Below are 27,075 nucleotides of genomic sequence, written 5' to 3'. Positions count from 1 at the left end.
AGGAGGCCAAGGACTGACATATCAGTGATAGTGTGGGAAGGGGAGTTGAAGTGACTGACAACGGGGAGATGCAGACCGCTGTTACGGACAGAGAGCAGGTGTTCTGCAAAATGGTCAAAAATGATCAATGTGTAATACATTCTGAGCAGAGTGTCGGTGAATGGTTAGGCCAATATATTCCATTGCCCAGGATACCAAGGACACTCCAGTGGGGAATCCACCCACCCCCAGGAAACATTACCTACCCATCCTTTTGTCCCGTTTATCTGTCAGGTGCTGATGCATCTTCTCCTTCAGTTTGCCCAGCTCCTGTTCCTTCCTCTTCAGGTCGTGGGTGTGCTGAGCAGCACGGCTCTTAATGATACTCTGCAGCTTCACCACCTGAATTAGAGGCAGCTGTGATCACCATCAGAGAACAGTGTTCCTCACTGAATCCTGGGCTCCCCAGCTCCCTCCCCTTCCTCCAGTAATACAGAACACAGAACAAACAGTACAACACTGGAACAGAATCTTCAGCCCACAATGTCCACATTGAACATAACGCAGAATTAAAGTAAATCTCTTCTGCCTGTACATGATCCATATGTCTATTTAACAGTCCAAGCACCACCATCACATCTGCTTTCACCACTACCCCTGACAGCCCATTTCGGGCACCTACCACTGTGTAAACAAAAACCTTGCCCCACACATCTCCTTTAAACTTTACCCCCTCACTTTAAATGCATGTCCTCTAGTATTTGACATAGACCCTGGGAAAAAGATTCTGACTGTCTATCCTACCTCCCCTTCTCATAAATTTACAATATAGAATAGTGCAGCACAGGAACAGGCCCTTTGGCCCACAATGTCTGTGCTGACCATGTCAATTTAAACTGCACATCTGCCTACTCATGGTCTTTAAGACTCTTTAAATAACAAATGATCTACATTTTTTTTGAAAAAAGAGAAACCAAACATTCATCTGCCAAAATATTTTCTCTGCTTCTGTGTCAAATGTTGTTTGATTACATCTTGGGATGCTTTGCCTTATTGGAAAATGCTTTACAGATACCAGTTTTGTGTCTCTATCCACACCTAGCAGCGTGCATCACATCAGCTGTGTTTAAAACAGAAAATAGTGGAAACAATCAACAGGTGTCAGCAAATCAAAAGAGCTGGTCGCTGACCACAGGAAGCCGGGTGGAGTGCACGCCCCTGTATCACTGGTGCTGAGGTGGAGATGGTTGAGAGCTTCAAGTTCCCAAGTGTAAATATCACCTATGTCTTGTCCAAGTTCAACCACATAGACACTATGACTAAGAAAACATGCTAGTGCCTCTACTTCCTCAGAAAGCCAAGGAAATTCAGCATGTCCCTGTTGACCCTCACCAATATTCACAGATGCACCATAGAAAGCATCCTATATGGATGCACCACAGCTTGGTATGGCATCTGCTCTGCCCAAGACTGTAAGAAATTGCAGAGGGTTGTGAACACAGCCCAGTCCATTACAAACACCAGCCTCCCCTCCATCGAGACTGTCTACATTTCCCACTGCCTCAGGAAAGCAGCCAATATAATCAAGGACCCGGATGTTTTCTTCCTCCCCTCTCCTGTCAAGTAGAAGATACAAAACCTGAAAACATGTACCACCAGCTCAAGGACAGCTTCTATCCTGCTGTTACAAGACTCCTGAATTGACCTCTTGTACAATAAAGATGAACTCGATCTCTCAGTCTGCTTTTTCATGGCCCTTACACCTTACTTGCACTGCACCCTCTGTAACAATATCCTGCATTCTGTTATTGCTTTTCCTTTAGTACTATCTCAATGTACTTGTGTTTGGAATGATCTGTATGGATGGCACGCAAAACAAAGATTTTCACTGTATCTCAGCACATGTGACAATAATGTACCAATTACAAGTCAGGCAGTACCTGAGGATAGGGAAACGGTTAACATTTCCAGTAAAAGATCCTTCATAGAACAGGCACAGGGTCTTCAACCTGAAACATTCACTGTTTCTCCTTCCACAGATGCTGCCTGACCTGCTGAGCATTTCCAGCATTTTCTGTTTTTATTTCAGATTTCATCAGTGTTTAGATTTTCATACATTGGTTGTTGGGAACACATTTAACATACCATTTGGAAGGTTGGAGAGTGGACAGAGGGGATCCCAAGGGAAAGCTCACTCACACCCTGAACCAACTGATGAGTGGTGTCCTGATCGAACGCATCACCACCATCTCCGAGACAAACTGTAGACCCCGTCAGCCACACCCTTCTCCCCCACACCCCTGCAGCTAGGCTCTGCTAACAGATCAAGGATCAGGCTGCCGTAATTCAGTGTAATAATCGTTATACAAAGGAGAAAGAGTGCCTGCTACAAGCACACAGCAATGGTACAATGGGACCTCTCACCCCAAACACACCTGAAGGGTCCAATACCTCCTATTCTTCCCCCCCCCCCCCCCCAACAGCAGATCAAAGAACAAACTCCCGAAAACGTCACCTCTGAAGTGGTAGAGGTGGAATGGAGAGCAGGTTGCAGCAAATCATTACAGGCACTACCAACAGCAGATCTTACCTCATCCTTATTGTTCTTTAGGAGGTTATTCAGATTGTGGATGCTTTTCTGCGCTTGCTGTTCCTTGGCCTGTAGCCCAGCAAGTTCCCTCTCGAGCACTTCTACTTGTTCCTGTTGGGAGTGCAGAGAAACAGCAGATATGGAAGCACTGCTTTCAAGGGGACGGACTGGTGCTATTTAATTCTCCCCCCTTCAAACTGGCTCCCAAACAACAACGACACAAGAGACTGCTCCAAATTCCAGCGCCTGCAACACACACACACACAAACTGCTGGAGGAACTCAGCAGGTCGAGCAGCATCTGTGGGAGGAAAGGAACTGTTGACGTTTCGGGTCGAAACCTTGAATCAGGAGCGACGCAGGGTTTTAACCTGCGAGGTCAGCAATTCCTCTCCCCCCTCCACAGATGCTGCTCGACTTGCTGAGTTCCACCAGCAGATTGTTTGTTGCTCTAAATAATGACATTTAGTTTCAGTGGCTTGGAAGACTTTGGGAAGGTCTGTCACACCACAACGTCATGCCTTTTAATAGGTGTGCAGGACTGCAGTGTTGGATTCTCATTCTATGGCTTGCTTGGTAACACTCATCTGTCAAGTCAAGGTTCTGGCTTCAGATCAAGGCAGCAACTTGAGTGCAAAGATCTAGGGCTACCCTGAGGGTTTGTGTGGCACTGCCATTTTCAAACGAGATATTCAACTCTTTCAGGTAAAGACAAGGGATCCCACAGCACTGTTTTGAAGAGTGGATGGTCAATGTTCATCCCTCCTTCAGCATTACTGAAAGGAGATCATCATCACACTTCTACTTGGGGAAGTTGTTGTCCATAAATTGGCTGCTGCACTTCCCCATAGTTACAACATAAATGTACTTCAAGAATACTTTGATGCTTGCAAGACTCTACAGGACTTCCAGAATGAGAGGTGGAAAGGTGCAATAAAAAAAATGTAGGAGTTGTTTTTGAAGCTTTCCATCTCCAAGGGGTTAATACTGAGGCATCTGTCAGCAGAATAGTGACAATGCACACAACAGGAAAGGGACAAGATTCTCCATTGCACTGACTGAACAAAATCACTTCTCCTTGGAGAGCTAGAGGAGTGAACCAACTCAGACCACTTCCCTGTTGCACACTGAGAGGGGCAGGGAGGTTATTTACCCATCTGTCTCCACGTCCAGCAACAAAGTGGCTGCACAGGGTGATGGGGTGGTAAAGAATGCATATGGCATGCTTGCCTCATTAGTCAAGGCATTGAGTTGAAGAGTCAGAAAGTTATGTTGTAGCTCTATAAAACTCTGGTTAGACCTCATCTGGAGCATTGCATTCAATTCTGGTCACCCCATTATAGGAAGGATGTGGAGGCTTTGGAGAGGGTGCAGAAGAGATTTACCAGGATGCTGCCTGGATTAGAGGGCATGTGCTACAAGTAGAGGATTGAACAAACTTGGGTTGTTTTCTCTGGAGTGGTGAAGGCTGAGGGGAGACCTGATAGAAGTTTATAAAATTATGAGAGGCAGAGATAGTCAGTATCATTTTCTATACGGTCGAAATGTCTAATACTAGAGAGCATGCATTTAAGGTGAGAGGGGGCTATATACACACAAACACACAGACAGAGTGGTGGTGCCTGGAATGCACTGCCAGGGGTGGTAGTGAAGGCAAATACAACAGAGGCATTTAAGAGGCTCTGCGATAGGCACATGAATGTGCAGAGAATGAAGAGACATGGACATCGTGTAGGCAGAAGGAATTAGTTTAGTTAGGAGTTTAATTAGTTCGGCACAACATTGTGAGCTGAAGGGCCTGTTCCTGTTCTGTGTTCTAACCCAAGCTTGGATTTTCTGGAACATTATGTCAGCAAGCCCCAGTTCCGGTACAACCCACCTGTAGCTTTAATTGGCTGTTTCTCAAGCGGTCCTGCTCACTGAAGGATTTAAACTGCGCTGATTCAAGTTCATCCATTCTGACCACATCCCTCCGATGGAGCTGCAGCAGGTAGTGTGTGCAATTTATCAGGGCAACAAGGTTAAAGTTTGAAGTAGGACTCTCCTCAAAACTGTCATTGGCGTACAAAGAAGGCAGTCCCAAGACACTCAGCTCCTGGAATATTTAATGGACAGTTAATTCCACTTGATCAAAGTACTCAAGAATTTGAATTCTTGAAAAGCAATTCAAATGCACAGGAACGCAAGAAGCCGCAGGGAGTAGTGAACTCAGCCCAGTGTATCACAAGCACATCCCTTCCCACTATCAGTAGTATCTATAGGAGGCGCTGCCTCAAGGCAACATCTATCAAAGACCTCCGCCATCCAGGCCATGCCATCTTCTTGCAGTTACCATTGAGTAACAGGTACAGAAGCCTGAAGTCCCACGCCACCAGTTTCAAGAACAGCTACTTCCCTTCAACCATTTGGTTCTTGAACCAACCTATAAATCCCCCAATCATTACCTCAGTATAGTAACACTATGGCCAATTTAACCACTCTGCACTACAATGGATGTCTTCTTTTCTGTTCTACTCGTGTTCTTTCTTGTAAAAAGAATGAATAATTTAGGTTTAATTTAGGTTTTTCTTGTGCGTGCTGCTTATCTGATGTTATCTGCCTGTGATGCTGCTGCAAGTTTTTCCATTGCACCCGTGCACACATGTACTTGTGCATATGACAATAAATTCGACTTTGAAATAAGAGACAGTGCTGGAAATCATCAGCAGATCAGGCACTCAGGGGAAACAGAATTAATATTTCAGGTCAGTCACTTTGCATCACAACTGGGAAAAGCTAAAGGTGAAGTCAATTTTAGCATCAAAACTCCAACTGTTCACGTCTAACCTTTGCTGGTTCTGATGAAACATCAGCGACACGAAATGTTAACATGGAGAGTCAGAGTAATAGAGCACAGAAACAGGCCCTTCAGCCCAACTGCTCCGTGCTGACCACACATCCTCCCTGCTAGTCCCAGTTACCCACATTCAGCCCATAACCCTCCAAGCCCCTCCCCTCCATGTACCTATCCAAATGCGCCTCTTAAATGTTGTAGTTGTACCTGCTGATTCCAGGTATTCACCACCCTCTGTGTAAAGCTGTTACCTCTCAAGTCTCTTAAATCTCTCCCTTCTTATCTTGTATCTGTGCCCTCCAGTTATGGACTCCCAACCCTGGGGAAAAGACTATGACCATCCACCTTATCCATACCCCCCATGATTTTGTTAACTTCTACGAGGTCACCCCTCAATCTTCTAATCTCCAAGGAATAAAGATCATATGTGACCAACCTCTCCCTATAACTCAGGCCCTCTAGTCCAGGCCGCATCCTTGTAAATCTCTTCTGCACCCTCTCCAGCTTGACAATGTCTTTCCTACAACAGGGGTGACCAAAACCGTACACAATACTCCAAAGTGCAGCCTACCGATGACTTGTATAACTGCAACATAACGTCCCTAGGGATTTGCTCACCTTAATGCACTTCAAGGCTGCAAATACCTTCTTCCTCATAATATGCACATGATCCAAGACCTCACTACTATTACCCTCATTTCTCTGGCATCCATGATGTTCTGCTTAGTAAATACTGAGGAGAAATAGACAAAAATCTCAGCCATCTCCTGCCACTCCACACATCGGCAGCCCTGATGGTCTTTAAGAGAACTCAGTCTCTCCCTAGTAACCCTTTTGCTGTTGATATAACTGAAGAACCTCTTGGGATATCTTTAACCCTGCCTGCCAAATCCATCTCATACCCTCTTTGTCCTCCTGATTTTCCTTTTAAGCCTGCTCTTAAACTTTTTATATTCATCAAGGAATTCATTTCTACCCAGCTGCCTAAATACAATGCATGCTTCCTTCTTTTACCTGACCAAAGCCTCGATCTCTCTCGTCAGCCAGGACTTGGTACATCTTCCCTTCACCCTGAGGAACATGCTGCCCCTGGACTCTTGATATGACCCTTTTAAAAGCCTCCCACTTGCAACTATTCCTTTGCCTTTATTTAAAGTCACCCAGTCAACCCCAGCTAGATCCTGCCTAACGCCCTCAAAGTTGGCCCTGCTCCAGTTCAGGACTTTAACCTGTGGACCTGTTCTATCTTTCTCCACAACTATTTAAAAACTAATGGAATTTTGGTCACCAGACCCAAAGTGCTTCCCCAAATGCCACTTCAGTTACTTGGCCTGCTTCGTTCCCTGACGAGGTCCAGCTTTGCTCCTTCCTGAGTAGGTTCCTCTATATATTGCATGAGGAAACTATCTTGGATGCACCTCACAAATTCGGCCCCATCCAGGGGCTTTGTACTCTGGGCAGCCCAGTCAACACCAGGAAAATTGAAATCTCCCAGTAGCGCTACCCTACTAGTCTCACAACTACCTGCAGTTTCTCGACACATCTGCTCCTCAAGTTCCCGCCGACTACTGGGGGTGGGGTTCTATAAGATAGCCCTACCAAGGTGACCATCCTTATTTGTAAGTTCTACCCAAATGGCCTCGTTAGATGACCCCTCGTGAATATCCTCTCCAAGCACTATCGTTATGTCCTCCCTTATCGAAAAAGGCAACATCCCCTCCACTCTTACCTGTTCCTCTGTCACGCCTAAAGCACCGGTATCCTGGAACATTGAGCTGCCAGTCCTGCCCTTCTCTCAGCCATGTTTCTGTTATGGCCACAATATCCCAGTCGCTAGAGGCAATCCAAGCCCTCAGTTTGCCCACTTTACCTGTTAAGCTATGTGCATTGAAATAGATGCAATTTAACCTGTAAGCATGGCTATCTGGATTGCTAGTCTTACATTCTTTGGTTGCTGCATGTATGCGTCTTCTCACCGACTTCACTCGAGTCCCACCCTGCTGCTAATCTAGTTTAAGCCCTCCCTGGTAGCAAAAGCAAAGTTGCCCAATAGGATATTGATCCCCCTCCAGTTCAAGTGCAGCCCATCCCTCTTGTACAGGTTGCTTCTACCCCAGTAGAGGTCCCAATGATCCAAGAACCTGAATCCCTGCCCCCTGCACCAGCTCTTCAGCCACACATTTATCTGGCCCATCTTTTTATTCCTGGACTCACGTGGCACCACAAATAATCCCAAGATCACTACCTTCAAGGTCTTGCTTTAAATTTCTTACCCAACTTCCTATACTCATTCTGCAGGACCTCATCCCTTGTTCTACCCATGTCATTTGTACCGACATGCGCAACCACCACTGGCTGTTCACCCTCCCCATTGAGAATTTTCTGCAGATGCTCAGAGATATCCTTGACCCTGGCAGCTGGGAGGCAACACATCGTCCTGGCATCTCTTCTGCAGCCACAGAATTTCCTTTCCGTCTCCCTCACTATCGAGTTTCCCATCACTATCGCTCTGTCTGACTGCACCCTTTCCCTCTGAGCCCCAGAGCCAGTCACAGTGCCAGAGACCCGACTGCTAGCCCCTGAAAGAACATCCACCTCAAGAGTATCCGAAGAGGTATACTTGTTAGTGAGGGGAATGGCCATAGGGGAACCCTGCACCTACTGCCTACTCCCCTTACTTCTCCCTGATGGTCACCCATCTATGTGAAGCCTGTACCTTGGGTGTGACCACCTCAATAAAAGTCTCATTTATGAAGCTTCTCAGATGATCCCAAGTACCTCCAGATCCAGCTTTGTTCCTTGACCTGGTCTGTCAGGAGCTGCACTTCCCACGGATGTAGTCATCCGAGAGATTCCCCGACTTCCCACATCTTGCTGGAGGAGCATTCCACTGCCTTAACTACCATCCTGCCTACACTGAATCAAGGATTAAGGATTAACAACAAAATAAAATCTTACTTGTGCCTTCTCACTGAAGCCTTTCTTTTAAAGAAAAGAGAGCTGCTCTCACTCCCCATACCTGGGCCACTTACTTAGCTTCTTCACACCGAAGACTCTTGAGCCAAACCCTCAGCTCCCCACTCTTATACTGGCCCATGCTCACAATGGCCGCTCACTTCTCTCTTCACAGGTGGTGCCTGACCAGCTGAATATCCCCAGCACTTTCTGATTTCCAATATCTGCAGAATTTAAACTGTGGTAAACCTGGATTTGTTTTTGCTTCACATTGCTATGGCAACTTTAATTCAGTCCCCTGTTCCTATTTCTCCCCACACTTCATCTCTTTAGCTCTCCCCTCAAATAAACTTCAGGATTTGGCCTCAACTGGCTTCTGTAATAGAGAATTCCACAGGTTGCTCACTCTGTTTTTCCTCCTCGGTGCAGTAATAACTGGCCTACTCTGCCTCTTTAGGTTGTGACCCCTGGCTCCAGACACCCACACCACGAGAAACACCTTCTCTGCATCTTGTCTACCTAGTCCCATTAAATCTTTATAGATTTCAGGCAGTTCCCCTCTCATTCTTCTAAATTTTGGAGAAACAAAGCCAAATTTTCAGTCAATGACCCTTTATCAGATGCAAGGAAACAAATTAATTTTGAGTTGCAGAGAGGGTGGGGGAAGGATGAGTAGGATAAAAGGCCAAGGTTGCTATGGTGATAAGCTGTTGGGAAGTCAACTGGTTGATCAGTTAGAGGACGGATAGAGTTGGGGGGGGGGGGGGGGGTAGGAAACAAAGGAACTTGTAAAGACTGTGCAATGTAAGAAATGCCCAGGAGATCATAAGGCCATAAGACAAAGGAACAGAAGTCAGCCATTCGGCCCATCGAGTCTGCTCCACCATTCTATCGTGAGCTGATCCATCCTCCCATTTATCAGTGGAGAGAAAAAGGAAAAGAAAAACACAAATACCTATAAATACTTTTCTTCCAAGTTCTTACCCAGTTTGAAAAGGTTCAATCAAATTACATTTCACCTTTCTTTCAGGCAACACATTTGAGATTATAATCAAGGAAACAAAACATTTTTTCCCTCTGGTTCTCAGTCTTTGTTTAAAATGGGCAGCGCGGACTCGTTGGGCCGGAAGGTCCTGTTACCACACTGTAAATAAAATTAAATTAAATTTAAAAAAATAACTTTGTCTACATCCAGGTGATTTTGGACACTTCCTCTCGATCTTCTCTACTCCAAGAGGAACAACCCCAGCTTCTCCAGTTTGCCCACATAATTGAAGTCACTATTCCCTGCATCAATTCCACAAAACCTTTTCTTCACTAATTACAAGGCTCAGTGCCCAGAACTGGGTGCAATACTCCAGTTCCTGGAATTTGTGAAGCAGTTGCCAAACTATTTTAGGTGATATTTTTGGGATTAGATAGCCTTGTTGGTAAATACTTAGTTGCACAATGACAAGCAGTAGAGTTTTTCACATCCACAAACATAAACAAGTACTAGCTGTACTTAAAATCAAAGTTAACATGGGCGGAATGTTATAAACAGGGCGAAGAAGTGTGGTTTATCCATTCCAAAAAGAAACAGGAATGCAGTGTTTTCTTGGAATAGCAGCACATTGGCTAGTGTGCCTGCAATTGCTGAGTTAAGCAGCCTCATAGATACAAGAAAAACTTGGATCAGGAATTATCAAATCCAAAGTGGAGCAACCAGGGACAGCTTTACGTTTTAGATTACAGAGGTTGACTGTCAGGCTTGTAAATATTTTTGACCTGGAGTCTTATTAAAATAAATATTAAAAAAAGGTCCATGTCTTTCAATGTTATGCCTAGGCAAGATTCTTAGACAACTCTTGCTCAAAGTTCACTGTCCACCCAAAAATCAGTGAATAGTTGACTACTTTAGCATCCAATCCCAAGAAATGTTACTCAAGCACTGGTGTTAATCGGTTGTAGTTAAGTAAAAGACTCAGAACTTATTTTCCTTTGTACTCAATACTTCATACACACATTTTTTTTTAAAAGAAAAAAAAGAGCTATCTGCTGGGAATTCATAGATGCTTTGATGGGGAAACCTTGGATTCTCTGGTTAGGAAACCAGGAGAAGCACATGGACTCCCAGTACAGTTAGTAGAGAGATATGGAACAAACATAGGCAAATGGGACTAGCTCAGTTAGGCAACTTGGTCAGCATGGACAAGTTGGGCCGAAGGGCGCATTTTCTGTGCTGTATAGCTCTATGACATGCTATTGCTGGCTCAAGGTCAGAAATGACCAAGGTGTGCTGCAGTAACATCCATTAACACATTCCACACACTGCAAGTGATCAGATCACTGTGGGCTTCCAATGAGTAACATTTACACTTACCCAAAAAGCATTAAAGCATTCACACAATGAATTCTGTCACTTGAGGATTAGTGAATTGGCTGCAAACATTTGTTGGGGGGGGGGGGGGGGGAAGCAGTGGCAGGAAGGAGGCCGGTGAGAAGAGAGGTGGGGAAGGAAATTTAATTTTTAAAAAATTTACACAAAACATGATTTAATTTCTGGATAGAGCTTTGGGTCTGTCAAACCAGACTGGTGGCTTCTTGATACACATTTCAGAGCCCACATCACCTACATCAATAGAAACACCAATTGACTCCATCACAGTTACCTTGCTGAGGTATGAGAGGCATTCTTCTACGTTGTCAGCCCAGCAGAAAGCAGTTTGGCCAAAAACCTTCTGGAGTGACACCACTGGAGAACAAAGCAATGTGACAGTACCGGCAGTGGAGAACGGTGAAGCAGACTGAGAAACATGCCTAAACGCAAAATTCTTTGCATCTGTGGACAGATGAATTTAAAAACAAAAGGTCACTGGCAACATTTTGTTTGGCCCAGGGTGCCCCGCATCCCCAGGCAGCACAGTGGCTCAGCTCCAGCAACTCGAGTTCAATCCTGGTGCCCGATGACGTCTGTGTGGAGTCTGTACATTCTCCCTGTAATCACATCGGTTTCCTCCCACATCCCAAAGATCTGCAAGTTGGCAGGTTAATTGGCTACTATAAATTGCCCCTAGTGTGTAGGTGAGTGGCAGAATATCAGGGGGTGGTGAAGTTGAGGGGAATATAGAGATAACTTGGGATCAGTATAGGATTAGCACAAATTGTTGTATATTTGTTATGGACGGGTGAGCTGAAGGGGCTGCTTCCCCTTTTGATTTTGTATGATTTTGAATCTAATCCCAATCTAGAGACTAGAGCACAGAAATCCCTAGTGCACTACAGGGTTGAAGATGCCACTATTTGGTGTGATGTCTACTCTCACTGGGAGGTAGAAGACAAGAGCTCATCACATTACACCAAAGAGCAGGGACGTTCTCCTCAGCTTCCAGCTAATATTTATCCCTCCACTAATGTCACTAAAAACAATTATCTCCTCATTAGCTCATGGGTTCATAGGAATTTTCAGTAAAACAGACTGACTGCTACAATCCTACATTACAACAGGATTCCACTTCAATAGCACAATTGATTGTAAATCCCACAATAATGAGCAATATTTTAGAAATGCAAGTCATTCTTTTAAAAGTAATAGGAGTTGGACAAAAACACACCTGGGGTAGTTTCAGCTTCAGTAAAAGACAAGGTCTTCCAATCACCCATCTTCCCAATTGATAATCCAATTTGCACAAGGAAGGAAAAACAGGATTATTCTGGTGGTATGAACAAGAAAGAGAGGCAGGGACAAAATTGAGTGAGAGAAAAGAAAGCTGCTGGAACTTTTGTGGCCTAGGCAGTCACATGGCCCATTTTGACATGGGGGCAGCTTATTTGTGAAACAAAATGCCAAGAAACCAGAATGATCATTATTGGCAACATACACACCACAGAACACTCCCACACCAACTTGACCTTGAAACTCAGGTATGGTTCAAGAAGGTAGAATGGTCCTCAAATTATCTGCCCCTCCCTGATTGCCTCTGAAATAGTTGATGACAATCACTACCATTCATATAGCACCATTAAACAAGGAGAAAACCAAGGCACTTTACAGGAGCTTTATCAAAAGAAAAAAAACATCGTAAAGCAACAAAAGGAGCTATTAGAATTGATGACCAAAAACTAAATTAAAAACGTAGGTTTAAGTAGTAACACCCTGTGCTGTGTTATTCTATGCTGTTCTATAAACAAGGTAGAAAGATTTAGGGAATATTCCAGCTAAAGGTCTTTGCTCATCAAAGACGCATCAATTTTGAGGAAGGACTAAAGTAGTAGAAGCAATACAATACACAACAGGTAAATTAATAAGAGATGAAGACTTCATTTAAGATGTGCTCTAATACACAACAAGTGCATTGGTTATGCCAGTGTTGGCAGGTGTAATAGAGCCGGATGTGTAACTAGAACTCGGTAAAGTAGCTGTCACCATCTCACACCACCCTCTCTCAAACACCAAACCTTTATCCACCAGCTCCAGAGAGAAGGGATTAATCTTCACCCCAAACTCTCTCCGAGTTGCTCCCCAGACCCTCTTTAAATTTCCCCCCAAGAACAGCCCCAGCAGTCATTGGACCATCCCTTTGGCGTTCCTCCAATCAAACACAAAACCCAGTGGGAGAACGGGCCAATGGTAGTGTGGCAACCGTGCGCATGCGTCTATTGCGGTGTGCATTCTGGGAATCGTAGTTCTGCTGCTGGTTGGGACAGCTGCCTGGCGTGCGCTTGCACTGCCACCTGCGGCGGGACGTCCACGTTATTCGTGGACTCATGAATGCGTGGGTTCCATTCATCCTAACTCCAGCTCAACCAAGATTAAGTACCTCCAAAATCCGGGAGAGGAATTGAGATGCAAAAGACTGCAGATGCTGGAACGTGGAGCAACACACAAGATACTGGAAAAACGCAAGCTTCAAGTGCAAGAGTTCCTCCAGCATCTTGTGTGTTAAAAGGATTGAGATTGCTGGAAATCTGAAGCAATGCAGAAAATGCTGGGAACATTTAACATCCTTGGAGAGAGAGGCAAAGTCAAAAGTTTTCAGGTTCTGATGAAGGGGCATTCAGCTGACATATTTGCTCTGTTTCATTCTCCACAGATGCTGCCTGACTTGCTGGGTATTTCCAGAATTTTTCATTTTTCCTTGGGAAGGATGAACCTACCCCTCTCACAAATTGAATAATTCCCATCATCTCAAGGAATCTGGGATACAAAGGGCTAAGATTCATACTAAATTTACATAAAACTTTGGTTAGACAAATTTTATCTTCCGGTTATAGTTTTGGCACAGTATATTAGAAATGGCAAGGTCTTTACAGATTCACTAGAAATGAAGCTGGGGCTAAAAGGGTTAAATTATGAGGGACAGTTGCTCAGACAAGGCTTAAATCCCTTTGAATATTGGTTAAGGGTTCATTTATAGATAATAAAAAAAGAAAATTGGTATTGGTTTATTATTGTCACTTGTACCGAGGTACAGTGGAAAAACTTGCCTTGCATGAAAAACACGATGATGCTGGAGGAACTCAGCAGGCCAGGCAGCATCCGTGGAGAAAAGCAGGTGGTCAACGTTTCGGGTCAGGACTTTCATTTCTCTAACTTGTCTTGCATACTGTTCATACGATCAATTTGTTACACAGTACATTGAGGTAGTACAAGGTAAAAGAATACAGAATGCAAACTAGTGTCACAGTTGCAGAGAAAGTGCAGGTAGACAATAAGGTGCAAGGTCATAATGAGGTAGATTTTTTTAATCTCAAATTTTCAGCATCTGCAGTTTTCTTGGTTATTTAGATAACTATCATGAGTAAAGGATTTGATAATGTAGAGAGAAACTGTATATTGGTGAGACCACACATGGACTGCGTGCAGTTCTGGTCATCTAGCTATAGAAAGGATTCACAAGATGTTACTGGGAGTGGAGACATGAATTATAAGGAGAGATTAGATAGGTTGGGACTGTTTATCCTGGAACATAGGAGGCTGAGGGGTGACCTATAGATATTCATAAAATCATGAGGGGCATAGATAAGGTGAATGATCAATACCTCTTTCCCAGGGTAGGGGAGTCTAAAATTAGAGGGAATAGGTTTAAAGTGAGAGGGGAAAGATTTAGAACGGACCTGATGGACAACATTTTCACACAGAGGGTGGTGGGTATATGGAAGGAGCTGCCATAGGAAGTGGTAGCGGCAGGTACAGTTACAATGTTTAAAAGACCTTTAGACAAGTACATGCACAGGAAAAGTTTAGAATGGGCCAAATAGGGCCACCTCAGGTTGACAACTTGGCCAGCATGGACGAGTTGGGCCAAAGGGTCCCTTTGCTGTGTAACACTCTGAGCTCTTTGCTCTGCTGGAGAAAGTCTAGACTTAAGGGACATAACCTTAAATCTCGAGCTGGGCCACTCAGGAGTGAAGTCAAGTTTGGCTTCCTGAGATATGGGGTTGTCAAAATCCATAACACTCTCCCCCAAAACATTTAGACTGGGGTCCAATTGATTGCATTTCTTTTTATTAGGCAAAGTCATTAAGATGTACAGAACCGTGGAGGATAAATAGAGATATGACACAGATCATCCAAAAAGTCACAAAACACCACAACAGGTATGGTGGGATGAACAGCCTGTTCCTATTACAGGCAGAGGGAACTGTGGCTGGCAGATAAAAAGTACTAGGGTCTTTCCTGTAGTACCTGAGGCCAAGGTGAGGGAGTGGTCTATCCCCACAACAAGAGGGAATCAGTTCCTTTTTGTCCCATGCAAAGCTCATCACCAAGGGAACCACCAGGCAAAACACACAGGTGTAGGCATTTGGCTTGTTTTGAAAGAATCTCTTGCGTCCCCCAGTCGACAGTACCAGGTAATGGAAAGGGATCTGATGTGGAGGCAAAGCAATGTACAGCTGCAAGTCATTTAGCTGCAGACAGATTTCTGAGGTCAATTAGGTAAGAATGATGCTTTTAAGGAGAGGAGGTATCTTGCTCTTTTTTATTCTTCTCTCTTACTCTAATCTTTCCCTATCAGTATTTCTATTTCTGTTCCTGATTTGATTCTAATCCACCTTGTTTCCTTCCTTATGTTTCCTGTTACAATCTTTAAACATCACTAGCTCAAACAGTCTATTGATCTTGATCATCACCACAGAATGTGTGCACAGATACCCTGTTATCACCTCACATTTCCAGCAACCTACAATGCAAACAATATTCAAGAGGAATGGTTCAGAAATAGATCTAATGGTCCATACAATGAGATGCAGTCCTTTGTTCTGGACTCTCCTAACAGAGGAAATAATTTCTGTCAAGAAATTCCTTTATCATAAATACTTCAGTTAGATAACCTCAAACTTCTACATTCAGGGAACTACAAGCCTAGTCTGGGCAACCGAACACTTTTAGCCCTTTTACTGCTGAACTCATTCATGGTCTAAATGCTCCCCTTCCAAGATCCATCTATTTTATCTGAGATGTGATGTCCAAAGTTGAACTCCTGTAACACAAGGTATTCTTAATGTCTCAACCTGGGTGTTGAACCTCAGCTGCCTTGCAACTGCACTGGGATGGAGAATCCCAGTTGAATCCCACTAGCTCCTTATGAAGCTCCATGCCATGTTTAGCTTGTACAGCCCCTTGGGATGCTTTGCCACATTAAGGACACAACACACTTGTAGATAAATTTAAAATCTACCATACCTCTTCCTCCCTAACTTAACCTCGAACTAAATGAAACATGCTAAGGCTTGAGATATGTACAAGTGTTTTGAGGGTAAAGTTTGAGAGGTGTGGGTCATTGGTGGAAGGACCATGTTGAAGCTGTTCTGGGATCAGAGCAGAATTCTCAGGCTTATGGACAACCATCAGGTTCTTGAACTGACCTGCACAACCTTAACCCTACCTCAGCAACAGAACACTATGGACCACCTCTTGCACTACTATGTACTTGTCTCTGGTTGTGTCTACTTTAGCAGTCTTTTTTCTGTCTCTCTTCATTGTCTTGTATAATTTTATGTTCTGCGTGTTGCCTGAACCTACATACCTGTGATGCTGCTGCAAGCAAGTTTTTCGTTGTAACTGTACCTCATTGTACTTGTGCACATGACAATAAACTTGACTTGATTTGGAAGATTGCACAAATTAACAAGTACATCAAGACACTGGGAAGAAGTTTGAATAGTTACTAATCGGGTAGCATGGTGATGAAATCAGTAGAGCTTCTGCCTCATAGCTCCAAAGACTCGGGTCAATTCTGACCTCTGCTGCTGTCTGGAGTTTGCACATTCTCCCTGTGATTGTGTGGGTTTCCCTCCACATCCCAAATTCCTGCGGGTTGGTGGGTTAATTGCGGGTGGGGAGAATGGTGTGGAATTGATAGGAATGAGGGGAAGAATAAAAAACAGGATTAGTTCAGATTAATGTAAACAGGTGATTCATGGTTGCCACAGACTCAGTGGGACGAAGGGCCTGTTTAGTGCAGTGTGACTTTATGGTGCTAAGCACATTTGGCACAATTCCATTTTCCATAACAACAAACAAGATGCTGGATGAACTCAGCAGGTCAGGCAGCATTTATGAAGCAAAATGGATAGCTGACATTTTGGATGGAGACCCTTTGTCTTGACCTGAAACATCGACTGTCCATTTCCCTCCACAGATGCTGCTCGACCTACTGGGTTCGTCCAGCATCTTGTTTGCTGCTCTAGATTCCAGCATCTGCAGTCTCTTGTCTCCATTTTCCCAACACTGATCCCAGAAATCTAGGTTACCCTTGCCTCCAAAGCTAAAGGTAACCTCAGTGAAGTCTTTGATCCAACCCCAGTGGAATGGCTAGGGTGAACCTTTCAAAAATGTGGAGGGCATTAAAAGTTTTGAATTTCTCTGGGTACCTTCATGAGGTCCCGAAGTCTTTTCCAGTCAATGGCTCTCCTTTTTGATGTGTGCTTACTGAAATCAGGCAAGAAACATTGCACAGCAAGCTCCCACAGAAAGTGAACTAACATAGTATTGTTGATTCGCAGCTAGTTATTGGTGAACTCCAGCACATTTCTTCATAGGGCACAATCACCTGAGAGCAGGTGGAGCTTTGGTTTAATCTCTCAAATGAAAGACCCCACATGTGAAAGTGTAGGTCTCCCTCAGTACTGCATGGGATGCGCTGGCCGAGGTTCTGTGTTCACATCTCCTGGGCAGGGACTCGGAAAGTGAAGCAGCACAACATTTGAGAGGCTTCTGGTCATAAATGTTTAATAAAAATGTTGATCTACACACGGCGGAGAAATTGGGCGAAGGGTGAATCAGACGGACCTTGCAGCTCAGGGCTCAGGGGAGCCTGATGTCATGGTTTCATCCTTGTGAACCAGTTGTGGCTCATCTTCCCCATTTTGTGGAGGGTGGACAAGGACCTTGTCGATTATCCCAAATTCCTGAGCCTCCACGGGGCTCATGTATCGATCCCGCTCCATTGCTCCTTCTGCAAAGCAACAGAGTCGTGAGGGTGTCAGATAAGGGCAGGTCACTTATGGTTTGGTAATTGGTTTATTATTGTCACGTTTAAGTTTATTGTCAATGGCATATATACCAAGGGTACAAATGCCATGAAAATTAGCCTTCTGCAGCACCTCATTGTCTACCTGCACCACACTTTCTCTGTAGCTGTTGCACTTTATTCTCCATTCCATTATTGTTTTACCTTGTACTGTCTCAATGCACTGTGTAAATGAATCGATCTGTATGAATGGTATGCAAGACAAGTTTCTCCACTGTACCTCGGTACATGTGACAATAATAAACCAATTCCAATGTACTGAGATACAGTGAAAAGCTTTTGTTTGTGTGCCATCCAGTCACATTGTTTCATACACAAGTACATTGAGGTAGTACAAAAGAAAAAAACAGAATGCAGAATATAGTGTTACAGTTACAGAGAAAGTGCAGTGCAGGCAGATAGTAAGGTGCAAGGGCCACGAGATCAAGAGTTCATCTTTATTGTACAAGTGGTCTGTTCAAGATTCTTAGAACAGCGGGATTGAAGTTGTCCTTGAGCCTGGTGGTACGTGCTCTCAAGCTTTTGTATCTTCTGCCCAATGGAAGGGAGGAGAAGAGAGAATGACCGGGGTGGGAGGGGTCCTCGCTTACGCTGGCTGCCTTTCTGAGGTAGCAGGAGAGTATGAGACCCCAGACTGCCAGCTACGTGGCCAATGGCCATGTGGATGGCTGCCTCCAGTGGTTGAATATCACCCACTGTTTACCATCCCATGGCCAGGGAAAACAGAGGCAATGATTAAACAATATTATAGCCAGAGTACAGCGTACAACCTGGAGAACCAGTAGCCGAAGTGGATGTTGTCGATGGTACACATTGCAGGCATACTTCAGGTTTGGTCTTCATACCCAAGGAAGATATACTTGCCTTGTATTAAGTGCAATGTAGGAACCATATCGATTCCTCAGACATGGGAGTCTGAGCCAATGAAATTGGCCCACTTTCACTGAATTAAATGGTGATTTCCTTGCGACAGAGGATCCCGAGAGGGGTCGATGGAAGATGCTTTCTGCCTCACTGTGACTGTTACCAAAGCAAATTACTGGTACCCATGGGCTGGTAGCACAGACATTGTACTTCTTTGCCATGACAAGGAGGCAGCCATTTGGCCCATCAATTCTATGTCAGCTCACTAAACAATCCCATTGCCTCACTCATTTTCTATTCTCCTCACAATCCCATCAACTTCGCGCCCCCCCCCCCCCCCCACCCCCCCACAATAGTGGAAGTTTACAGCGGCCAGTTAACCCACCAGCCTGCACATCTTTGGGACGTGCAAGGAAACTGGAACCCATGTGGTCAAGGAAGAACATGCAAACTCCACGCAGACAGCGCTGGAGGTCAGGATTGAACGCTGATCCCTGGAGCTAAGGCTGCACCACCGTACTGGACTGGACTGATCATCTCGATAAATGAATTCGATTCAATTCATTAAGTAAATCTGGAATAAACAGCTAGCGTTAGTAATGCTGAAACTGCTGTAAAAACACATCTGGTTCACTGACGTCCTTCAGGGAAGGAGATCTACCTGGTCTGGTCTGTGTGTGATTTCAGGCCCACAATGATGAGGCTGACTCCTAATTGCCCTTGAAATGGCCAAGGGAGTCCCTCAGTTCAATTACCAATGGCCAACAAACACTGGTCTTGCCAACACTGCCTGTATCTCACAAAGTAATTAAAAGACCTGGAGAATCAGAACAAAGATAGTGTATGTGGGAAGCTGTTGGCTTTCAGCCTCCCCTCTCTCCCCCCACTGCCCTACACCTGCCTCTCGACGGTAACGCATTAACTTACATCTCACAGTCTGCAACATCACGTACGTGGGCAAATTGCCCACGTTCACACAGTCCGAGGAATGAACGGGGGCAGGGAACCATTGGGAGACACCTCGCAGCTCATCTCGAGTGAAGGTTGCCATTTTCTTTCAAGGTAGGAGTTCACACCTCAGCTTTGCAGCTCCCACTACTGCTGCTGGCTACTTGCCAAGTGACCAGGAACAAAGGGATAGTGAGTGTGGAAGGGTTGGTCAACCAAGTAAGGCATCACAGGTGAACAGCCTCTTTGTGTGCTTCATGCAGAAGCTACCAACATTGGGAAATTGGTCAAGGCGCCTCTGTTTCCTAAATTGTGCTTCTCTAACACTCAAGAAACTCAACACCATCGAAGACAAAGTATTCTATGTGAAAGGCGTTCCAATGGCCACCCTGATTATTTACTCACTCCATGCCATGGCTCCAGTGTCTACCATCTTCCCTACTTTCTGTAACAACTCACCTAGATTATTCCAACAGCGCACCCCTAACAGTTACATCTGAACAAGGACAACAGGCATACTGAACACCACCAACTGCAAGTTGCCTACCCTTCTCACTTGTGTTTCGATGTACATGTGACTAATAAACAAATCTTATCACTTGGAAATACATCACCGGTCTTTCACCAGCACTGAGTCTAAATCCTGTAACTCCCTCCCCAACAGCACTGTGGGAGCACCTTTACCACATGGACCGCAATGGCTCATGAAGGCAGCTCACCTTGACTTTATGGAGGTTAACTGGAAACTGGCATTACAGTAAAAGCTCAGCTCTGCAGCACTTCTCGAGCTGTACCTTCCAGTAAACATCACCTCAGAGGGAGTGAGAGCTTCTACTGTAACCTCGTCTCATCAGCGATATTTAGATCCTGGGAATGAACACAAATAAACCCCAGTGCCCTGAAAGAGATCAGCTAACCGGTGGGACACTACGTTTCGGACTTCTAATGTTCCCTCAGCCTAAAATCCAAGTGGAACACAAGCAGGATTACTCCCAGCTGGAAATCTGAGAGATTCTCCACTGCTGTTACCAGGGAAGTACCGTGGGTGCTGGACAGGAGAAATGATCACTACAATTTGCCAATTACTGATCACTTGGCACTGCACTAGGCACTTACCAATCACCGGGAGTGGCTGCTTCGTGTGCTTGGCATAAATATTATTGATCTGCCTCTTAATTTTAAGGATCTCCTCTGCCTGAATGGCGATGTCAGTGGCCTGGCCCTGTGAACAAACACCACACAGCAGCAGTCAGAGTGTGTACATGGTCCCTCATTCCAAATGGGTTCTCAAGGCTTCCTGCAGCTTCAGTAACTTTATTACTCAAAGCCACTGATATAGATTCATAGCAGAGAAATAGGCCCTTCGGCCTGCCACGTCCATGCCGACCTTTTTGCCTATTGATGCCCCTCCTGAGGGCTGCGATATCTACAGATGCCCCACCTGAGGGCTTGGTACCTACAGATGTCCCTCGTGAGGTCTGTGGTACCTAAAGATGCCCCTCTCGAGGGCTCGGTACCTGCAGTTGCCCTTCGTGGGGTCTGTGGAATCTACAGACGTCTCTCTCGAGGGCTCAGTACCTACGGATGTCCCTCGTGGGGTCTGTGATACCTACAGATACCCCTCCCGAGGGCTGTGATACCTACAGACGCCCCTCCCAAGGGCTCGATACCTGCAGATGCCCCGTGAGGTCTGCAATACCTACAGACGCCCCTCCCGAGGGCTCGGTACCTGCAGATGCCCCGTGAGGTCTGCAATACCTACAGACACCCCTCCCGAGGTCTCGGAACCTGCAGATGCCCTTCGTGGGGTCTGTGGAATCTACAAACGCCCCTCTCGAGGGCTCGGTACCTACGGATGTCCCTCGTGGGGTCTGTGGTACCTACAGATGCCCCTCCCGAGGGCTGTGATACCTACAGATACCCCTCCTGAGGGCTGTGATACCTACAGACACCCCTCCCGAGGGCTCGATACCTGCAGATGCCCCGTGAGGTCTGCAATACCTATAGACTCCCCTCCCGAGGGCTCGGTACCTGCAGATGCCCTGTGAGGTCTGCAATACCCACAGATACCCCTCCCGAGGGCTGCGATACCTATAGACGCCCCTCCCGAGGGCTGTGATACCTACAGACGCCCCTCCTGAGGGCTGCGATACCTACAGACGCCCCTCCTGAGGGCTGCGATACCTACAGACGCCCCATGAGGTCTGCAATACCTACAGACACCCCTCCCGAGGGCTCGGTACCTGCAGATGCCCCATGAGGTCCACAACACCTACAGATAGCCCTCCCGAGGGCTGTGATACCTACAGACGCCCCTCCTGAGGGCTGCAATACCTACAGACGCCCCTCCCGAGGGCTCGGTACCTGCAGATGCCCCTCCCGAGGTCCGCGGTACCTGCAGATGCCCCTCCCGAGGTCTGCGGTACCTACAAATGCCCCTGAGGGCTGCGATACCTAAGGATGCCCCTCCCGAAGGCTGTGGTACTTACAGATGCCCCTCCCGAGGGCTGGTGAACCATGATGCGAGCATTGGGTAGAGAGTGCCTCATTCCTGGGCAGCCAGCAGCCAGCAGCAAGGAACCCATGCTGGCAGCCTGTCCCACGCACCAGGTGGAGATGGGGTTCAGGATGTACTGCATGGTGTCGTAAATAGCCAGGCCAGCTGTCACCACACCACCTGGGGGGGAGGCGCAATAAAGTAAACGCAGTTGTTAAACAGCTCAGTGTAACAATGAAGGGTGAGCTGAGGAGCGACACCCAGCTACAGACTCAATGCAAAGAGTCACAGAGAGATATAGAAACAGGCCATTCGGCCCACCGAGTCCAGGCCAACCATCAACCACCCATTTATATTAATCCCCGTTTTAAAAAAATTTCATCCCACGTTCTCATCAGCCCCACTTAAGTTCAACCACTCACCTCCACACCAAGGGCAATTTACAGTGGCCAATTAAAACCAGAGCATCTACACAGTCACAGGGAGAACCTGCAAACTCCACGCAGACAGCAGCCAAAGTCAGGATTGAACCTGGATCACTGGTGCTGTGAGGGAGCAGCTCTATTAGCCGCCACTCTTTCACCTGACCAACACACAGAGGCTTCTGTCTGCACTGAGACTGATCGCTTCTCTTCAACAATCTGTGGGTCTTCCTGAATGACCTCCCTGACCCCCTACACTTTAACCCCTCACCTTTCTCAATAAAACCAACAACACAGGGAGTGATTTCCTGGTCATTATCACATCAAACCTGTGGGAACATGGTGTGCACAATATGACTGCCGCAGTTATAATGAAGCTCAGTAAGCTCAGGGGCAGATACATTAGGGACATTTAAAAGACTCTTAGATAGACACGTGAATGATAGAAAAATAGGGGGCTATGTTGAAGGGAAGGGTTAGATAGATCTTAAAGCAGGATAAAATGCTGGCACAACATTGTGGGCCGAAGGGCCTGTACTGTGCTGTAGTGTTCTATGTTCTAATACTGAACTGCAGACTTATCAGGCAACTGTGCTCACAGACATCATCACATATCCTGGCTGGTGTGTGACATCAGTTGCAAATTACAGTAGAACTCCAGTAATTTGGCAAACTTAGCAGTAGCAGATTTCCTAACAACTGGATGTTACTTCTATTAATCCAGCATCACACTGTGGGGAAGCTGGGCCCTGGTGAGTTTAAAGGGAGCATGTGAAATAGAACCCTGTAAGTTACAGCCTATCAAACAAGCTGAAATATACATGGACTCTGGTGTGTGCTCTCGACACCCGACTAATGAATGAGCTGGATGCTGAAACATCAGGATTTCTGAAGAGTCGGATACTGAGTGGAATGTGCAGCGATGGAACTGAGCTCATAGTGACCCTGTCCCCAGAATCAGCCCAAAACACACATTGACCTATCCCAGGGGCTCTTTCACACCAAAGACTGACATAGTGATAGCATTTCATGCACTTGAGCTCACCAGGACTGTTGATGTACATGTGGATTGGCTTCTTGTTACTCTCTGACTGAAGGAACAGGAGTTGAGCGATGACTAAACTGGCAACGTTGTCGTCTATCTGAGAGAAACACAGCCAGTTAATGAAGTTGACTAACACAGGCAAAATAAGGAGACACTTAAAATAAATAATACTCACAGGTCCCATGACACAAATAATTCTCTCTCTCAGTAGCCTTGAATAGATATCGTAAGCTCGCTCCCCACGACCCTGGAGAGGAAAGATGATTACTGGGCACAGCTGTTTGCTCATTCGATGTCCTAATTAGTTCTGCGGTGAGCCTCTAATTCCACAACCCTCCATTACCATGACCATTAAGACCTCCACATGAAGTACCTAATACCTGAGCCCTGCCTCAAAGCAGCTTGTTATTAAAACTCACGCCCTGTGCCATTGTTACCTACAGATTTGAAGATTCTATCACACCCCTGGTCTACTTTCCTTCAGCTAATCCAAAGTTCTGCTGCCCCATGTTCTAACTCTCACCATGTTCCATTCACCCAGCGATCTTGCTTACCTTCAGTGGCTCCTGGTTACACAAAGCTGCAAATTTAAAATTCTTTTCCATGTCATAGAGTCTTACAGCACAGAAACAGGCCCTTCGGCCCAACTGGTACATGCCAACTGTGTTGCCCAGCGAGCTAGTCCCATCCGCCTGTGTTTGACCAATAGCCCTCTAAACCTCTCCTATCCATGTACTTATCTCGATGGCTTTTAAATGTTGCTAATGTGCCCGCCTCAACCACTATTTCTGGCAGCTCATTCCAAATACGCACCGCCCTTTGCATGAAGAAGCTGCCCTTGATGTCCCTTTTAAATCTCTCGTCTCTGATCTTAAACCTGTTTTTAGCACCCCCACCCTGGGAAAAAGACTGTGCTTTCACCCTGTCCCTCACGATCTTATATACCTCCATCAGGTCACCCCTCAATCTCCAACGATTCAGGGAATAAAGTCCTAGTCTACATAACCTCTCCTTGTAACTCAGGCCCCCAAAATCCAGGCAACATCCTGGTAAATCTTTTCTGCACTCTTTCTAATTTAATAACATCTTTCCTATAGCAAGCTGACCAAAACTGTACACAGTACTCCAAGTGTGGCCTCCCAAACGTCTTATTGTGTTCAAATCCTTTCATGATCTCATTCTCCCTATCTCTGGAACTTTCTCCAGACTTACAAACCTCAGAGATCTCTGCACTTTCCAAAGAGTGGGAGGGAACCAGGGAGAGGGGAATTCAGGAGGAGATTAAAGCAGGATGACAGAGATAGGTAGGTCGGTAGGTAGGAAGGGGGAAGGACTTGGAAACAGGGGGGCAAACAAAGGCAGTTGGACACAGATGTTGGATGATGGCATTTCTGCCCAGGTTTGTTAGTTGAATGGACAATACTGGAAGCTGTGCGTTATCCAATTCATGGAGGGGTTTGACCCCCTCAAAGCAATTACCGTCTGTTCAATGACTATGGGGATTAACGGATGGTTACAGCCTGACGTCTGATGTATCTTCCTGCATCCTGTCACGAGCCACCTGGAATGGTGCACAAATGTCTATAAAAAAAGACAAATACATGCACGGAAATGTAAGGTGGATATTGAAATAAATTTAAGAAGGTTTTAAGACAATCACGCAAGGCTGTACTGTCTCAGTTATCCTTCTCTCCACCAGCCTGGTGCTCTGTTACCTCAGCACACTGGGTTACTCTTGTGACTGATCCTAACAATGATCCATTTGTCCAATCACTGGGAACATCACAGCCAACACCAATCATAGAACCTCATAGCACAGTGGGAGTCCATTTGGTCCATCGTGCCTCTGTTGCTCTTTAGCTGAGTGACCCAATCAATCCCACTCCATCTGTTCTTACCGGGGACGCTGTTGGTTTGACTCTAGGGTCAATTCTAACATCTCACCACAACGAAATTGGCTAATTCACCACATATTGCTCTTATAACAAGAATGTAGGCAATGTTAACAAGGCCAGCATTTATTGTCCATCTCTAGTTATCTCATGAACTCAGTAGCTTCTTGGCCCATTTCAGAGTCAACTTCATTGAATTCCAGTCCAAACTAGCAGAACAACATCTCCTATGTTCTAGGAGGCACAAGCAACCAATAATGGAATTTGGAGCAAAATATAAACTTCAGGAAAAACACAGCAGGTCGAGCAGCATCTGCGGAGGCAAAGGGATGGTCAATGTTTTAGACCTGAGACCTGATGCAGGGTCTCGACCTGAACCGTCAACCATCCCTTGGTCTCCACAGGTGCTGCTTGACATGCTACGTCCTTCCAGCAGTTTATTTTTTGCTCTAATGTACAAGGGCCTGATATGAATTTGGGCAGTTTCCTGTCAGTTACTGCTGGGTCGAGGCCCCAAGCCATGGTTTTGGCATAAACTCAAACCACAGACTGGAGGGAGAGTTGGAAGAGTCTCATTGGTAGCAAAAGAAAAATAGGGAGACAGTTACTAACCACGTGGATAAGAGACATGCATAACACAGAAACATCAGACAAAAAGATGCAATAGAATTAGCATTTCCACAGCACACTTTGCATCCCTTTAAGAAGGTCCCAAAGCACTTCAGAAATGTAATCACTGCTATAACGCAAAAAACAAGCCCCCACAGATAGCATTGTGTTAATGGCCAGATGAATTTTTGAACAACATTGATTAAGGGATAAATATCATCTAGGGTATTGCTACCTTCAGTATAGCATCCTATGGGATCTTTAATATCCACCTGAGACAGCAGACAGGGGTCTCAATTTAACATTTCATTCAAAAGACAGCACCTCCAACAGTGTGGCACTCCTTCAGTACCACATCTCATCAGGTTAGATTTCAGTGCTGCAGTGTCCAGAGTGGGACCTGAGGCCACCAGCTCTTGACTCAGGGGCCACCAGAGTGGGACCCGAAGTCACCACCTCCTGACTTGGAGACAAGGGTGGGACCCGGGGCCGCCAGCTCCCGACCCGCAGACAAGGGAGGGACCCGGGGCCGCCAGCTCCCGACCCGCAGACAAGGGAGGGACCCGGGGCCGCCAGCTCCCGACCCGCAGACAAGGGAGGGACCCGGGGCCGCCAGCTCCCGACCCGCAGACAAGGGAGGGACCCGGGGCCGCCAGCTCCCGACCCGCAGACAAGGGAGGGACCTACAGGAGACAACAAACTGGGTCAAACACTGAAACTAATGACAGCAGAGCTGCAGCTTCGCAGGGGCAAGTTCTTCACTCTTGCAGAACCTTTTATTTTAAGATCTGCACTTTTATAAAACGTCTGCAATTGCTCCGCACGGATCCGCCCCGGGTCCTCTGCCCCAACGCAGACCTGTCCCACGACTCACCCTCAGCGACGCCATGTCTCCCCTCCACCCGGATATCCAGCCCCACAACCATG

The 27,075-nt window shown here is 46.0% G+C and overlaps 2 protein-coding genes across 4 annotated transcripts in view; both read right to left on the bottom strand.

Annotated features, from left to right (window-relative positions):
- The window catches only part of LOC127585080 (afadin- and alpha-actinin-binding protein-like), a 29,878-nt gene extending 17,034 nt beyond the window's left edge, over positions 1-12,844 (bottom strand). Inside the window, exons 1-6 of one of the 3 annotated variants that reach the window (XM_052042239.1) lie at positions 12,794-12,844; positions 11,950-12,048; positions 11,008-11,177; positions 4,448-4,663; positions 2,570-2,680; positions 246-381 (exon numbers count right to left, since the gene is read on the bottom strand). In XM_052042239.1, the coding sequence (XP_051898199.1) occupies positions 246-381; positions 2,570-2,680; positions 4,448-4,663; positions 11,008-11,177; positions 11,950-11,998 (682 nt within the window). In that variant the 5' untranslated portion in view covers positions 11,999-12,048; positions 12,794-12,844. The remainder of the gene's footprint in view (positions 1-245; positions 382-2,569; positions 2,681-4,447; positions 4,664-11,007; positions 11,178-11,949; positions 12,049-12,793) is intronic. The other 2 variants (XM_052042238.1, XM_052042240.1) reach the window with 2 other exon arrangements.
- A 1,977-nt stretch (positions 12,845-14,821) lies between these two features.
- Positions 14,822-27,075, bottom strand: clpp (caseinolytic mitochondrial matrix peptidase proteolytic subunit). The gene is made up of 7 exons (XM_052042237.1): positions 27,023-27,075; positions 25,127-25,228; positions 23,823-23,894; positions 23,648-23,744; positions 22,173-22,360; positions 20,800-20,905; positions 14,822-17,796 (listed from the first exon to the last, which is right to left on the bottom strand). The coding sequence occupies exons 1-7, from the start codon at positions 27,035-27,037 to the stop codon at positions 17,639-17,641; spliced, it is 738 nt and encodes a 245-aa protein (XP_051898197.1). The 5' UTR covers positions 27,038-27,075; the 3' UTR covers positions 14,822-17,638.

Source organism: Pristis pectinata, chromosome 31 (assembly GCF_009764475.1).
Source record: "Pristis pectinata isolate sPriPec2 chromosome 31, sPriPec2.1.pri, whole genome shotgun sequence".
Taxonomy (NCBI): domain Eukaryota; kingdom Metazoa; phylum Chordata; class Chondrichthyes; order Rhinopristiformes; family Pristidae; genus Pristis; species Pristis pectinata.
Note: the sequence above shows the minus strand (reverse complement) of the source record. Positions and strands in the feature narration are given on the sequence as shown.

What these genes read in the sequence shown, in the direction of transcription:
- clpp (XM_052042237.1), bottom strand. An exon ending in CATGTACATCAACAGTCCTG is followed by an intron (nt 22,361 to 23,647) that starts GTGAGCTCAAGT and finishes CCTCCCCCCCAG; the next exon opens with GTGGTGTGGTGACAGCTGGC. An exon ending in GCAGCCACTCCCGGTGATTG is followed by an intron (nt 17,797 to 20,799) that starts GTAAGTGCCTAG and finishes GTTGCTTTGCAG; the next exon opens with AAGGAGCAATGGAGCGGGAT.